Source organism: Agrilus planipennis, unplaced genomic scaffold, assembly GCF_000699045.2.
Source record: "Agrilus planipennis isolate EAB-ADULT unplaced genomic scaffold, Apla_2.0 scaffold186, whole genome shotgun sequence".
Classification (NCBI taxonomy): Eukaryota; Metazoa; Arthropoda; class Insecta; order Coleoptera; family Buprestidae; genus Agrilus; species Agrilus planipennis.
In genome coordinates this window covers 617,161-631,980 of record NW_020439023.1, presented here as the reverse complement: position 1 = coordinate 631,980, position 14,820 = coordinate 617,161, and the positions used below count along the sequence as shown (strand labels likewise).

The 14,820-nt window shown below is 32.8% G+C and overlaps 2 protein-coding genes across 2 annotated transcripts; one reads left to right on the top strand and one right to left on the bottom strand.

Moving 5' to 3' along the window:
- Nucleotides 1–17: 17 nt before the first annotated feature.
- Nucleotides 18–9,333, bottom strand: LOC108738278 (long-chain fatty acid transport protein 4). The gene is made up of 10 exons (XM_025976355.1): nt 9,152–9,333; nt 8,982–9,076; nt 6,726–6,876; nt 3,679–3,916; nt 3,325–3,553; nt 3,041–3,242; nt 1,931–2,126; nt 1,448–1,796; nt 573–663; nt 18–507 (listed from the first exon to the last, which is right to left on the bottom strand). Exons 1-10 carry the CDS (start codon nt 9,152–9,154, stop codon nt 196–198), a joined length of 1,866 nt encoding a protein of 621 aa, XP_025832140.1. The 5' UTR covers nt 9,155–9,333; the 3' UTR covers nt 18–195.
- Nucleotides 9,334–11,121: 1,788 nt separating this feature from the next.
- Nucleotides 11,122–13,874, top strand: LOC108738308 (CCAAT/enhancer-binding protein). Its single transcript, XM_018471680.1, has 2 exons — nt 11,122–12,772; nt 13,205–13,874. Exons 1-2 carry the CDS (start codon nt 11,796–11,798, stop codon nt 13,254–13,256), a joined length of 1,029 nt encoding a protein of 342 aa, XP_018327182.1. The 5' UTR covers nt 11,122–11,795; the 3' UTR covers nt 13,257–13,874.
- The last annotated feature ends 946 nt before the right edge of the window (nt 13,875–14,820 follow it).

Sequence of the window (14,820 nt, the reverse complement as noted above, 5' to 3'; positions counted from 1 at the left end):
TAAATAAAACCATTACATGTAAATGTGTCTATTATTATTTACAAAAGATCACAGTTATGTACTGCACTAAATAGCTACACCACTTTTCTGCCTTTGTTCGATTGAGCTATTTAATATTGTATAGATACTAAATTATTCCTTTCTTTCGAGTATTAACTACCATGCTTTCAGAGATAATACGTAAAGCTCATTTTTTTACAAACTTAGTTTTCCTTCTTTGAGTTTTTCATATAATTCAGGAGTGAATCGAACGTATTGTTTTTCTTTGGAGTTATAGAAGTAAATTTTATCGGTAACTTTGTTTAAATCGTAACCGTCATCACGTAATTCTTTCTTTTTAAGCTTATATGTTCCAGTCATAGGCACGGAATGCATGACCCTAACAAAAAGGGGTATCGCATATCCTGGTAAATGAGCCCTAAGTCCTTCAGATAACTCGTTTATGTTTAAAGTTTCGGTCAAGTCAACAATAGCAACCATACCAGCTTTTCCTTCTGTATGAGGCACCTAACAAGTTATTTTAATATGTCATTATTAAAAAGGTATAAATAATTAATTGATAAATACTGCACCTCAACCCCAAAAACAACTGCATCTTTAAGTTCAACAGTGTTACTGATTACAGCTTCGATTTCAGAAGTTGACACATTTTCACCTTTCCACCTAGAAAGTTTTGTGTAATCAATAAAATTGATATACATCTTGCATATTACAACATCAGTTACATAATATGATAGAATGCTACTACAGGGGCCATCAAAATACCCTGCAATTTTTCGTAAAATGATAAAAAAAATTGTTTAAATTTTTATTTCATTTCAAATAATATTTAAATCAATATACTTATATTATAAAAGAAAGTGCGTGGAGCTAAAACTCAAAAATGAGTTCAGGTACGATCAAAGGAGATATATGGTGTGGTAAGGGGCCATTAATTAATCACGTAAGAGTACCGAAGGGGAGGGGGGTTAAGAAATTATGTAATTAATGAATGGCCCCTAACCCTCTATTTCCCATCCATGAAGAAGGTTCCCGTTTTTACCTGAAGGGCGTGCTTTTGAATATATATGAACTAATTTCCAGAACAGTCCAGAAATTTGCGAATATTCAAGAACATTCCACAACATTCTAGAACATTATGGAATGTTGCGGAATATTCGGGAACAGTCCGGAATGTAGAATATCATTGTGGAACATTCCAGAACACACTTGAATGTTGTAAATGTTATAGAACATTGTGCACTATTCGAAGCCTTTTTTGTATGTGTGGGGCTACCTATGCACCTCTTATATTTTAAAGTTTACCCTTTTATTCCAACTACCACACAACATCATATCAATTTCCTGAACGAAGCCGGCTATCAAAGCTAGTTGAAAATAAAGGGAAAAATGTACGTCTTTATTTTACGTAAAGTAAATAATAGGATTAAGCGTTATACAGACCAACCTGAAAGTGTCACCAGTCCTATCTTTAAAATAATAATATCCATAATCGTCATACTCCAGTATGTCACCAGAATTGAAGTAAAAGTCTCCCTTTTTGAAGACATTTTGAACTATTTTTTTCTGAGTTGCTTTAGGATCGGCGTACCCCGAAAACGAAAAGAATGCCTTCTTGTGGTTAATTTTACCGAAAAGAACGCCTGCTTCGTTAGGTTTACAATGTATACAGCAACCGTTTTCGTTACGAATCGGTTCTCCTGTTAAAGAATCACATTTCACCAAGGCAACAGGATATAAAAGGTGAGCATAACGGGGAACAAATCCAATTGCTCCTGGAGTACTGTCAATGTTTACTAAAACAATATACAGCTTTCGTCATTCTTAAATAAACAATTATCGCATCCTAGATGTAACTTTGAGCGTTTTAATTACAAAATATGTATTATAAATTTCTTTGGATAAAACGTTCTCGTATTGTTTTACTCACTTAAATTTGTATTTCCTTCAGTCGCGCCATAGAATTCGTACACTTCCTCTATATTAAACGTAGTTACAAATTTAGTCCATATTTGAGGTCTTAAACCGTTTCCATAAATAATTTTTACCGAATGACCATCATGTTCCTTGTCATCTTTTGTAGAAGCCAAAATATATCTGCATGTTTCCCCAATGTATTGCGCAGCCTATAATTGTTAATAAAAGTAACCACCCAAGAGGAAGAACAAATTGAAAATAACAATAACATTGTTAAAGTTATAATAAGGAAAACTTAATAAATGCGGATTTGCTAATAGTTGTGTGATTCGTGAATGTTCAACAAGTCCTTATCTATTTTAGTCTATCTATTTAAATCAAATAAACCAAGTAGTAGCTGATTGTGGACGTTAAAAATAAACTTGGGTATGGATTCATGGATCATGAATCGGCCGTTCGTCGCAATTAGAATGAGAAAAAGATAGATCGTTGATCTGTGCAGTCGTTAGAATTGAATTGGTGGTAGGAAACTGTATTTCGGACGTCTTCAGTGCCGTGCAATACCTAAACAATTGAGCATGTGTTTTAGTCTGCAAACGATCAACGACTATCTTTGTTTTAGTGGATTGTTGGTTTTTTTGTTGTTAATTTGCAGTGAAAAATCTTATACGGTCGATGCCTTAGTTGCATTTAGAATTAATTAGTGAAAGGTAAAGATACGATAAGAAAATTCAACGTGTATGTATGTTTAATGACTAGATTTGTGGAAGCGACATTAAAAACTTTTAGATTTGTTTTCCTTGTGGTGAACCGTCTTGTCCAAAAACTGAATGTGAGACTTGACTTATCCTTGTGGTAAAATTATTCTAAGAAAGTTACAAAAAATATATTTTAAAACGTTTTGGATTCATCATAAAGAAGGGAACTGAGAAAACAAAATATTTTTCTTTATTTTACCTAATACTTATTTTGAAATTTTTCACTCTCTACCTTCCGCCGCCACTGAAAATATTAGAATAGGTATATATTTCTAGAGCTGCAGAGATTTCAGTATCGATTCCCTTAATCCACATTAAAGAACAAATTGAATCCTACCCACTATCGAATTAAAATTATTACTCACTGTGCATCTGTACTTTATACAATCCTTCCAAAAGTTGGAAGCAGAAAATTTCTTTCGTATAGCAACAGTGAGACCGTTCAATAAACATTGTCCTACGCCCAAAATGCCACCTGCACTATGATATAGTGGTAAAGGATCATAAACTACGTCATCTTCTGTCATAGAACTCATGCTATACACCCCCATAGTAAGCATAAAATATCTAAAATGTGTATGGAAATTATTAGGCAATTCGTTTATTGAACGTAACCAGCAATTAAAAAATAATTATTTTTCATTCCTACCTCACATTTGTGATTACAGCTGCTTTAGGTAATCCAGTTGTACCTGAAGTGTAGATATATAAAACCTTGTCTCTAGTTTTTCCTTCTGCAATATCTTTTACATAATTGGGACTGCTTTCTTCCAATTTTGCTCTAAGGTCAACACTTCCGTTTAATAAAGGTTTTTTTAAATCTTCATGAAACTGATACAGCTTCAGTCCACTCAACTTTTTGGAAACATTCGTTATTGCTGAAGCGAAACATATAGTCCTTAATCTTTAAGATTTTTTAAAATCTAATTCCGGTATATTAAATTCGCTCCTTGATGGATTACAATTTTCTTGACCAACGATAAGGTTATAAAATTGTTCTTACTTTCAGAGTATCCCGATCCATATATTATAGCTTTACTTTCTGCAACTTGTACAGAATGTACAAACGGATCGCTGACTAAATTTGTATTTATTAGGGCCGTTACGACACCAATTTTAGATAAACCAAGCCATAAACATACATATTCAGGCCTTGACTCCAAGTATAGGGCAACAGTTTCGCCACGAACGAATCCTTCTTGTTTAAAGTAGTTTGCAACTTTGTTACTGTACTCATCAACCTACGAATTTATTAAGCTTTTCATCAAAGTTTTTTAAAATTGCTGTTTTGTTGTTCATTTTGGTGCGACAGTATTGTATGAAAATAAATAAAAGTAAAACAAAAATACTGGTATGCAAGGGAAGAAAACGTAGGGAAAGAGCAAATATAAAGGTAGAAAACGACAGATTAGAAGTAGCTAATTTTAAGTATCTAGGAAATCATATAAGTCAGAACGGAGTACTAGGGATAGCACAGTGTCGAATCGTCTTCAATAAAAATTAGTCACTTCTATGCTCACGACAAAAGAAATTCGAAAAAGATTGTTAAAAGTGTATGTTTGGAGCGCAGCGCTGTACGGGTGCAAAACATGGACGGTGGGCGCTGGAAAAAGAAAGGTTAGGAGCGTTCGAAATGTGGTGTTAACGGCGAATGATAAGGATAACGTGGATGGAGAAGGTTAGAAAGGAATGGGAGAGCAGAGGACTATGGAAGTCAATAAAAAAGGTAGGACACCTTCTAAGGCATGAAGGTCTAGTCAGAGACATATTAGAGGCAGAAACAGAAGTTAAGAAGAGTAGAGGTAGACCTAGATTAGATTACTGTTCGCAAACAGTTAAGGATATGGGATGTTCTAGTTTTAGGGAAATACGAAGATTAGCTCAGGATAGGAAGGAGTGGAGGTGCGTGTCCAACCAGTCTTAGGACTGACGATCTTATGACGAAGATGATGATGGTGCTTTTTGAATATTACTTTGTTGGAAAGAAAAGCCGTTTGTAATAACTGATTATATGAAATTTAATTGTAAATCTATAATATAAGCATCGTCCCTAATGCTTAAATTTGTTTTTTCTATTTTAGAGGTATCTAATGAGAAAATTTCTTTTTCCCTATAATTTTATGACTTGTTGTAAACATTTCCTTGGGTTTTTCAATTAATATGGTTCGTCTACGGCTTAATCTCCACTGAAGATAAAGTTAACAAATTGTGAAAGAATTAGAAGAGATAAATTTTCATGAAGAGTCTGAAAAGCACATTAAAATAATTTAAAATAAAGATATTGTCATTATTATTACACCAAATTTATGAAATACATTAATATGGTGCTAGGCAAAGTAGTATAATTTTTTATCTCAATTTATAGTTGACACGCTGAAAAAAGGTTATTTGATGAGTTTCATATGTGCAGGGACCTTGATGAACCACTACGAAAATTACTGATTTGTTTTTAATGAATTTTTTGTATTATACTTTAATTATGGGTTATACGAATTATGGAGAAAAATCAACCTAAAAGCGAAACTGAACGTCCTCTTTTGGTCACCTTAAAATTGTTAGGCACAGGAAAAGCTATAAAAGCTAATTTATTTTGTCAAGCGATGATTACAGCAATTGTCAATAAATTGTTTCTTTATGAAGTTAATATTAAACCGCACACACACTCACATGTTTATGTATTATATCAATTTAGATATGTGACTACCTATACACTCATGAAATAGACACCGTGATTATGGCGTAGAAATAGCTAAAATATTTATGTAATTTTAGAATTCGATAAAAATTATGTCTGTAGTAGGATTGCAATTGTGTAACACTTTTTCTAATGCGTTACCGTATTATTACCCATTACTCCTGTTTAAAATAAAAAACACGAAAATGTTGAAAGTCGTAATTAATTTTCATTCTGATTTGTATCCATTCCAATCTTTAGAAGGGTGGATTTCCTTCAATTTTCGGCTCGAAATATTTATACTTATTATCAGTTACATAACTTGTAAACCAAAGGCAAAAAAAGGAAATGAAAGAAATTAACATTAACTTGCAGGTTCTTCAAAAATATCAAAAAGCTTAAAAATATCTAAGCACTTACTAAATATGAATACTTTGAGCTCGTGCTGGAGAGAATTCATGATTCTATGGCTACGATTAAAGGAAAACTATTCATTTATTGAGGAATCGTAAAAAAATTGAATCAAACTAATAATGTGAGACACTTTTCTATACGTTAAAGCAAAGACCTTTTCATACGGGATAATAAAAAGTCAGTAAAAGTTAGTCCAGTTAGTCATGTGGAGTATATGGCTATCTAGTGGTATTTAGCACTAACTGTAACATTTCATATGTTTCACAAGGGCTTCATGAGATCTTCCATAAACCACGTAATCTGCCTGAGGGGGCAGGGGTGTAACAAAAGGCTACGTTCAATCACGTGGGAGGTGTGTCCAAGTCAAAGTTACGAATATTTATGTAAATACACTAGTTAAAAAAAATTAAATACCACGCGATTCAATTAAGAGTCACACTACCTCTCGGAGACTGAAGCGTGTGAGATCCTTATGACGACGCTGGTAACGAACAATTTCCTGTGATTCAAGATTTATGTGAGTGGCTAGTCTCACCATTTGTATCTGTTCATGACAAATTAAAAGTTACAATAAAAACAAGTTTTCGTTTTATTTTTTTTATGTATTAAGAAACCTGAAAAAATTGAAAGAAAAGCTGTGTAGCTTTAAGGGGGGGGGGATCGAAATGCTACCCCGACCACGCGAGGGACGAGACGTCTAAAAGGATCGAAATTCGTGGTCTATGGAAGACCCCTTTGAGCATTTATCTACTTGTCGAACGAAAAAAAATTAGAACATTAAGGTAGGTAGTTTATCGACTACTACTAGACGTGGTTTACGATTTATAACTTATTTGTTCTCATCATCACGCCGAAACAACTTCAGGTTCGTTGATTGATTGATTGGTGATTCATATTTGGTGTTGTCGATAAATTAATGACCAAGAACTAGGTCACCTTAGTAATAATTTGTTGCAGTGTACCTGTCTAAACGTCCAAACGTCATCTTCGAAACGGAAAGCAACTTTTTCAGGATGTTTTTTCGTAACTTCTAAGAATCTTTTTACTACAGTGAGTTGCCTTTGTTGCCAACACCTCAACGTCCAGTTAAGTCGCGTAAATCTATGCACCGCTCTGTAACATGAATATAAAAACGGACCCATTTGTAACAACTTTTGTATTTTCTCGCTTGTTGATAAAGGTAGATATAATCAAAGGTAAATGTTTTCATTTTTTATCGTACAGCTCTCAGGATTACAAGATGAATTAACAGTCTCAAAATTATCACCACTGAAAACTAAGTGCAAAAAGTATTGTACGTACTGCTTCAATGCAAGTTTGCAAGTAGAATTACATTTTCTTATTTTGTTGCAGCCTTTACTGCTTTGTTTATACTTTTTTAAGTGTAATTATAAATAAACGCATTCTGTAATAAATAAACTAGAAATAAATCGTTACGTTGAAGATAATTTCAATTATAGAAGTTGTACAGTAAAACCATTATCACAACCGTGTTTTTCAACAACATATTTTTTAAACAAATGAAGAAAAATGCAAAATAAGAAAAGCTAAATCTTTATTTACGCGTAATCAAGTAGGTATATGCATTGAGCATGAAAATATCATTATCAAACGGTACAATTGTATGGTAATTAGCAACAAATCATGCAAAATTTATTTTTTTGTTTGAAAGGTAGAATCAGTGGCGTAAATATAGGGTGACGGTGGAGCGCGCATTCGAACTTCGCCTTGGGCGTCACGGTAATTACGCTATTGTTTATAATCCATCAAAATAGCTAATCAATATAGCTAAAAAACATTGTTTGAACAGTTACCTTGGCGTTTAGGATGGTTATTTAATTTTTTCTTATCTTCTGCATTCCAATAAATCTGCTTTGATAACATATCTGTTTGCATTCTTTTTGAAAATAAATCTATTTTTCTTGTGAATTCAAATACAATAGAATCCGCTTATAATGACAACGACGGGATTTGACAAACACGTCATATTAAGCGGGCGTCATTTATTTAGTTTAATAGAGAGAAAAACTACAAATTGTAAATATTTATTAACAGAAAAAGAAAAAGAACGATGAATTGTAATATCAATATACATAACAAGGGTCAGAAAAATCAGCGAAAATATTATTATTAATCATTTGGGTCACTATAGTCGGATATGATTTCTTGAGAATCAGTTACAATAAACGATATGTCATTTTAAACGGAGTCATTATATCCAAACTTTCCTATAGAGAACTTAATATGAAAACCAAACTTAACACTACAATTACTTCATAATAAACGAATTCGACTGTATCTACTTTTTTGACTAAATATAGGCAATATTTGGTTTTTTAATTTTATTACAGCACAGTTCCTAAATGTACAAATTCCTTTAATGTTATTAATTTGACTGCAAAGGTAAATAAAATTAACAACTATTTAAACAAGTAATTAAGCTTCAAATAAGAATAGCAAACTGTCATGATAAATAAATTAAGTTAAGTAAATAATAGTAACTTCAGTAGTAAAAGAAACCATTAAGATCAAAAACAAAATATGTTTGAAAGCAATATGAATATTCATAAAACGAGTTTTTTGTATACGGTATTTAATTTCAATTTGCAATTTCCGTAGGAACATATATTATATCCCGTTTTTTTTTTATATTAAATTCATTTTGTAGNTCCATAAAAATTAAACGTTAGATAAATAAAATAGAAATAAAAAAACTTAAAGGAAGTACTTTTAATTAACATAAGTTAAAAATTTTTCACAAAACGCTGTCAATAAGTTTTTGGGTGTACATTTATTTACTTTTTATTATTCATTTTCTATCATAATCGAGACAATACGTACAAACCAGTAAAGAGCGCAAGTTTTTCCCAATAAGGAATAAATGCGATTCCTTACAAGGGAGGGAATAACGAGCTTTCGTTTCTTAAATCAGGAGAAAATGCACATTCGGTGGGGGAATGGTAAAAAAGTATATTATTCTAATCGCAAGTATTTTTTTTTTATAAATTTTACCAATATCGCCGGTACTCAACTATTAAATAAAAATGATATTCCGGTCGTTACGAATACTAATTAAAAAGTTCAATAATGGTATTAAAGTACAACGTCGTGAAATATGATTAATAAAGTACAAGCTTAAAAAACTTGAATAACATCAACCTTTGACCACATCTTTAATTGATAATTTTATCATAAAAAGATAAACTACTCAAACTTACCGTAAATCTCTTTTGTAAGTTTTCTTTAAAATATCTAACCACCCGGATTTAATAAGATAAATGATGATTGAAGCGATTATAAGTAATACGACCCACTAAAAATGATCAACGTTATTGCAATAGGTACATTTATAAATATATAACCATTTACTAAATTCCATGACAATTACCATTGCTAAAATGGGTCTTTACAGGCAACACACCGTTTTGATATTCAACACTGTCACAAAACATGCACCAATGTGATCGCAGTGAAAACAATGAAAAACAAACTTAACCATTCAGTATTTTTGCTTCTCACTCGGCAATGGTCGGCTTCGAATAACTATCACGATCATAATCACGATGTAAGTTAAGTATTAAACATGTACCCAACGTACATAATGCGGTTACTTAAAGCACTTAACGAAAAGAGCATGCGCATTTTCCCCATACTTGCAACGCACGAACTTCAACTATACCGAGTGTTTTCGGTAGAGAGTCACAATGTTCATCATTTTAATAGTCCTGCTTTCTACATTCGAAGATTACAGGAGCGTAATAAGCAGCGTTAGTGGTGGACTCTGAAATTGCCGCTCCATTCCTTTGCCAAGAGGCACTAATGTGATAATGTGTAGTCGCCCCTCCCACCATCCCTTATTTACACCACTACATTCAAGTATAAGAGAAAATAGAATAATACAAGGAAAGAAATTACATTTATTGATATATGGAGTGATTAATGGATTTGGAATGAATTCCATAAAAAATCTAGTTTAAATTTGGTAATATTATAATTCAAGCTTTCAACTGTGCAAATTTAGTCAATTAATTATTTGTTCTTTTTTTTAACAACTTTACTATTTTAAAAATTTGACATGTAAACTACCTTCGTAAGAGCCTTTCTGCATCCATACTGTCCCAATTAGACTCCAGCCCTCGTCAAACATTTCGAAATATCACAGTTAACAGTAAATATCGGTAGATAGCGATGTACCGCTTATTATTTTTATTGTTAAAAAAATACTTTTAATGAAATTGATATTTATTTGATTTATTTAATTAAGTGATTGTTCGTTTCCTCCAAAAGTTATTTTAAATTAGAAGTCATCTGAACAAATATTTTATTTAGAAAAAAGGAAAGTTACAAATTACAATTTTCGAAAACGTTTTCCTGTGGAAATAATAAAAGTTTTCACTATTTTAAAATTGACATCTGTTGAAAACAATTGAGACTTATAAGACACATAAAGTTTTCTGTCCCTAAGCTGGTTATGCGCTTTGGCTTGCTGAGTTCAATGGGTCTAATCCTGCTTAAGTCACTTAAATGAAAACTGTAAAAACAAAAGTAAACGACGCGGAAATTTTGTTGGTTTGATAATCTAACAGAAGATGTCGACTAATTTTCTCAGCTCTTGACGTAGCCGATTTGACCCACTTTCAGCAGGAATCCATGCACATTCCTGCACGTGTGATTCAAGTCGGTGACGTAACGTGACGTAGAGCAGCCGCCTTCGATGCATTAACTGGCACGTAAGTTCTTTAACATGCCAACGTAGATACATATACATACATGTGTAATACATATATATACATTCAAATATATGTAAACGCGCTTTTGTGTATATCGCGGTATATACACTACAATATGTACCTATATTATTGTACATAAAGATAAAAGCATCTCCGTGCACCTATTTGGTATTACATAGGTATAAATCTTCTCACTAATCGTAAGATGGAAATGTGGAAATTTTTTTCACTAGAAGGGGGCCAAGCGCAACAGGGATGATGACTTAAATGTCTACTAATCGGTCAAAATTGTCAAAAAAAAGAAATATTGAATCCCAATTTTTATAAATTTCTTATTTATTAATGTATATATGCACTAACGTCGACCAAAAAGTAATGGCATAGTAATCAATTAAGAAGTTGTCCAAAAAAATTTTGCTAATATCTTCTTCTTCTATTTTGGCAATTAATTTTAATTTAATTTTTAATTTGCTCAAATAGCACGGGTTAAGATAGCGTCTGATGGTATTTTTGAAATGCATCTGAAGTAATGGCCTGCAATAGGAGTGGTAATCGTTACGGTTGTACTGCGTATGTTTTGCTGATAAGAGGACAAAAACAGTTTCTCGGTTTAAATAGTTGTACGCAATAGTTTGGCTCCATTATCGAAACTTAGCCTTTTCGAAAACATCGTCATAAAATGAAAAAAAGTGCACAAAGAAACCACACTTTATTAAGCATGAAATCGAATCGAATCTTTTCACTTTCGACCAGACGTCAGCTTTGACTCGGAGTCAGTACGCATGCCCCTGCTGAGCAAATACAAACAGCAGGAATAGCACTTAGCAGACTCAGTATCCTAGTTAGCTTGGGCAAGCGCACGAAGCGGTGTGGGACCCAAGTAGGCTGTACATGCATTCATAATACTTATTGCAACTAACTATCGGCGGCTGCTCTAAATGTTATGTTTCTTGGCGAAAGGTGACTGAGAATCGGCTGCGATGTTTTAATTTATTACCTCATATCAATGTGAAAAGTACAAATTTTTGTTCAATCGATGGGAATTGTCGTTTTGGGTGCTTGGAAGATAAATCGCGAGCCTAGAAAATGTGCTGAACTCGGAACGTAAACATTTCCGTAAATAAAAGACTGCAAAAGACTGAAGTTTACTAAATAAAAAATACGAAAGTGTCGGGCGCGTGCAAGAACTTAACATAAGAGACGCGTAAAACAAACACAGAATTTTGACAGTGAAAGTGCGCCAGTGAAAGTTGACCCGAGTGGTGCCGCGGCTTTCCTCATTGTTTTAATTTTTAATCAAAAATGGATTCCCCACAAATGTACGACAATCAACAACACCCGCAAACGAATGCCATTATGACAAACAACGAAAAAAAATCAGTCATAATCAACAATAACAACAACCTAACGAATCTAAACAACGCCAGTGGAAACACGAAGCAGGCGCTCATAAAACAACACCAACTCCAACAGTATCAACAGCACGGAGAACTCAGTGATCTTAATACGCCCGAAATCTCTTTGGACTTGCAAAATTTAATAGACGATTCGCAGTTTAACGATGGTTTGTTATCAGACATTTTTCAAAATCAAGTGCCGGGAAAACACCTACAAAGCCTTCATCCGAGACAGGTAATGGCAGGACTCCCTAACGTTGGTTATCCACGTACAACGTTAGCGTACATGCCACAACCTGTTCACAGTGGTGCTACGTATTCCGGTAATCAAAATTCGAATAGTGATACGAACAGTTCCGGAGGTAGTGATGTACCGTCGATCAAGGAAGAGCCGATCGATCCGCAGGACTATCGGCGACCATGTAACGCGAACGTTATGCCCAATAATGGTTACATACAAGGACCTGCGTATCCTGTGAGCGCCGGAGGGCCCACGTTCACAACCCTTACTCCAAGCACGGTCCTGCACCATCAGCACTTGACGGCGATGAAAACAAAGTCGATGATGAACCACCACGTGGCCAGAAAAACGGTGAAACCATGTGATAAAAACAGTGACGAATACAGAAGACGAAGGGAAAGGAACAATATCGCCGTCAGAAAGAGCAGAGAGAAGGCCAAGGTCCGAACCAGGGAGACGGAAGAGAAAGTAAAAATCCTTATAAAAGAAAACGAAAGACTGCAGAAAAGGATAGAACTACTAACAGAAGAACTGAACGTGCTAAGAAGTTTGTTTTCGAACGTAGGAGTGTTACCGGAACATTTACATCGAGAAATCAACAAACACCTGGACGCTTTTCAACTTCAGCAGCAGCAACATATGTAAGATAATAATTTTTAAAACGTTTACAGAAATGACATTGATTTAGTTGTTGGCTTTAAAAACAATTTCTCAAAAAAAAAAAANGAAGAAGAAAAATATGGATAAAGTTTTCTAGATTTATTAGTTTATATCTATAATACTGTGAGTGAAATAATTACAAGGAATTATTTGATTATGTAATTAGGAAACAGTTTACTCATCGTCAACTAATGATTATCAATATTTTTATTCAACTGGAACAGGACATTGATTTAGTTGTTGGCTTTAAAAACAATTTCTCAAAAAAAAAAAAAAGAACTAAAAATTCGTTGTCAAAATTTACATACACAACTATAAATAGGACAAACCTTCATACATTTATCGTATGTGAGGGAAGATTTCACATTTGTAACAGAGAATGTAATTTTTTAAAAGTTGTTTTTCTTCATTAGGTCCGAAGACAGAACGAGAGTGATGGACATCATTAACGAATATGGACCTTAGTAAATGCAGCAAGTTTGTTTAGTTAATTAATTAATACGTTTTCTCCTTTTTTACTTGAAAGCTTTAAAAATCGTATTTAAGACTTGTCCTGCGAGCACTGTTGTGACAAACATCATTTTTTTATAGTAGGCGTATAAATAAGTTTTGGACTAACGCATACCACGTTGTGTGTCAATATTTGTCCCTCAGATCTCCTATTCGTACCGAAAAGTTGATCCAGATTTTAGGCATTCGAAGATAAATCATCAAATGACGTGCTTTATGTCCTTTAAGTGGATCGTTTTCACGGGTATTTAATGTATTTTATTAATTCCGTTCGTTGTTTGTGATCCAGATATTTTGAGGACTATAAATGATAAATATATAAAACTCTAAAACCGAAGCTATGTACCTTTTAACGTGTTAAGTAATTTAGTATAATATATATTTTTGTAAAGATATGAGTCGTTGTTATATCTTAGAGTTTTATTGTAACATAAAATATTCTGTAAATTGTACCATAGCGAAAATGTAATTTCCAAAGAGTTGTACTTGTAAAAATGCCGTCTCACTAAGTTCTGGTGTAATTTTTTACTACTTAAATTCCTTTGTTTTTATTTAATAAACTGTTTCAGTTTATTTAATTTTGTTTTATATCTTGTTCCCCGATCGGTGAAATACCTACACTTTGAACTGTTCTCACATTCGGGATTTTTATCTATCGAATTCAACCCAATTTACCTAATACCCAAATATTAATTGCCTTGTGATGTGTAAGTATTTGTTCTCTTCTAAATACATATTTTTATGTAAATATTACTTTGATATAAATAAACTTCATTGACAATTCCCACGTTAATGTATGACAAAAGATTTCGAAAAGAAAATATACGTTATCGGTTGATACTTATAAAATTGTCAAAATCAAAATATTTGAATAATCATCAGCATACACTATACACAATATATCTTCTAATAGTAATAATTATCGCTGATCGTAAGTTAGCTAATTAAACAGAGTAATTATTAATACGGGTTTGATGATATTTCTAAAACTGAAATTAAAAAAATTGCGAAAACCCATACAAATTATAAAAAAGATTGATTAAAAAACTAATGGTGTATTTTCTGTACTGTCTTCAAATTCATTTTTTAACATTAACAAATGTAAAGAAATTTGTCAAAAAGCAAACGACTTATCTAAATGTTGGTGCAAATATTGAATTATCGCATTCTGAATAAAAGATAAAATTTGCAATTTAAGGAATGTTTAAAGGCAATTTTCCACTATTGCAGTTGTAGGTACAGAGGAAATCTACGATTTCTAACGCTTTCATAAAAAAGTTTCTTTAAATTACTAATTCAAATAACTTTGTATATCAAAGGCGTCAATGATTTGTTTTATCTAAGCCGATAGCAGAGACCTTTTCAAATGTTATCTCTTGTAGTGAAAGATGTACGTAGAAATGGAGAAGCTCTTTGTATTAATACGGAGTGTCATATTTTCGTTAACATTAAAAATACTTATACGAATGATGTAATAAAGTGTCAATATACCACGTATGTTAAAAATGTAACTTTGTCT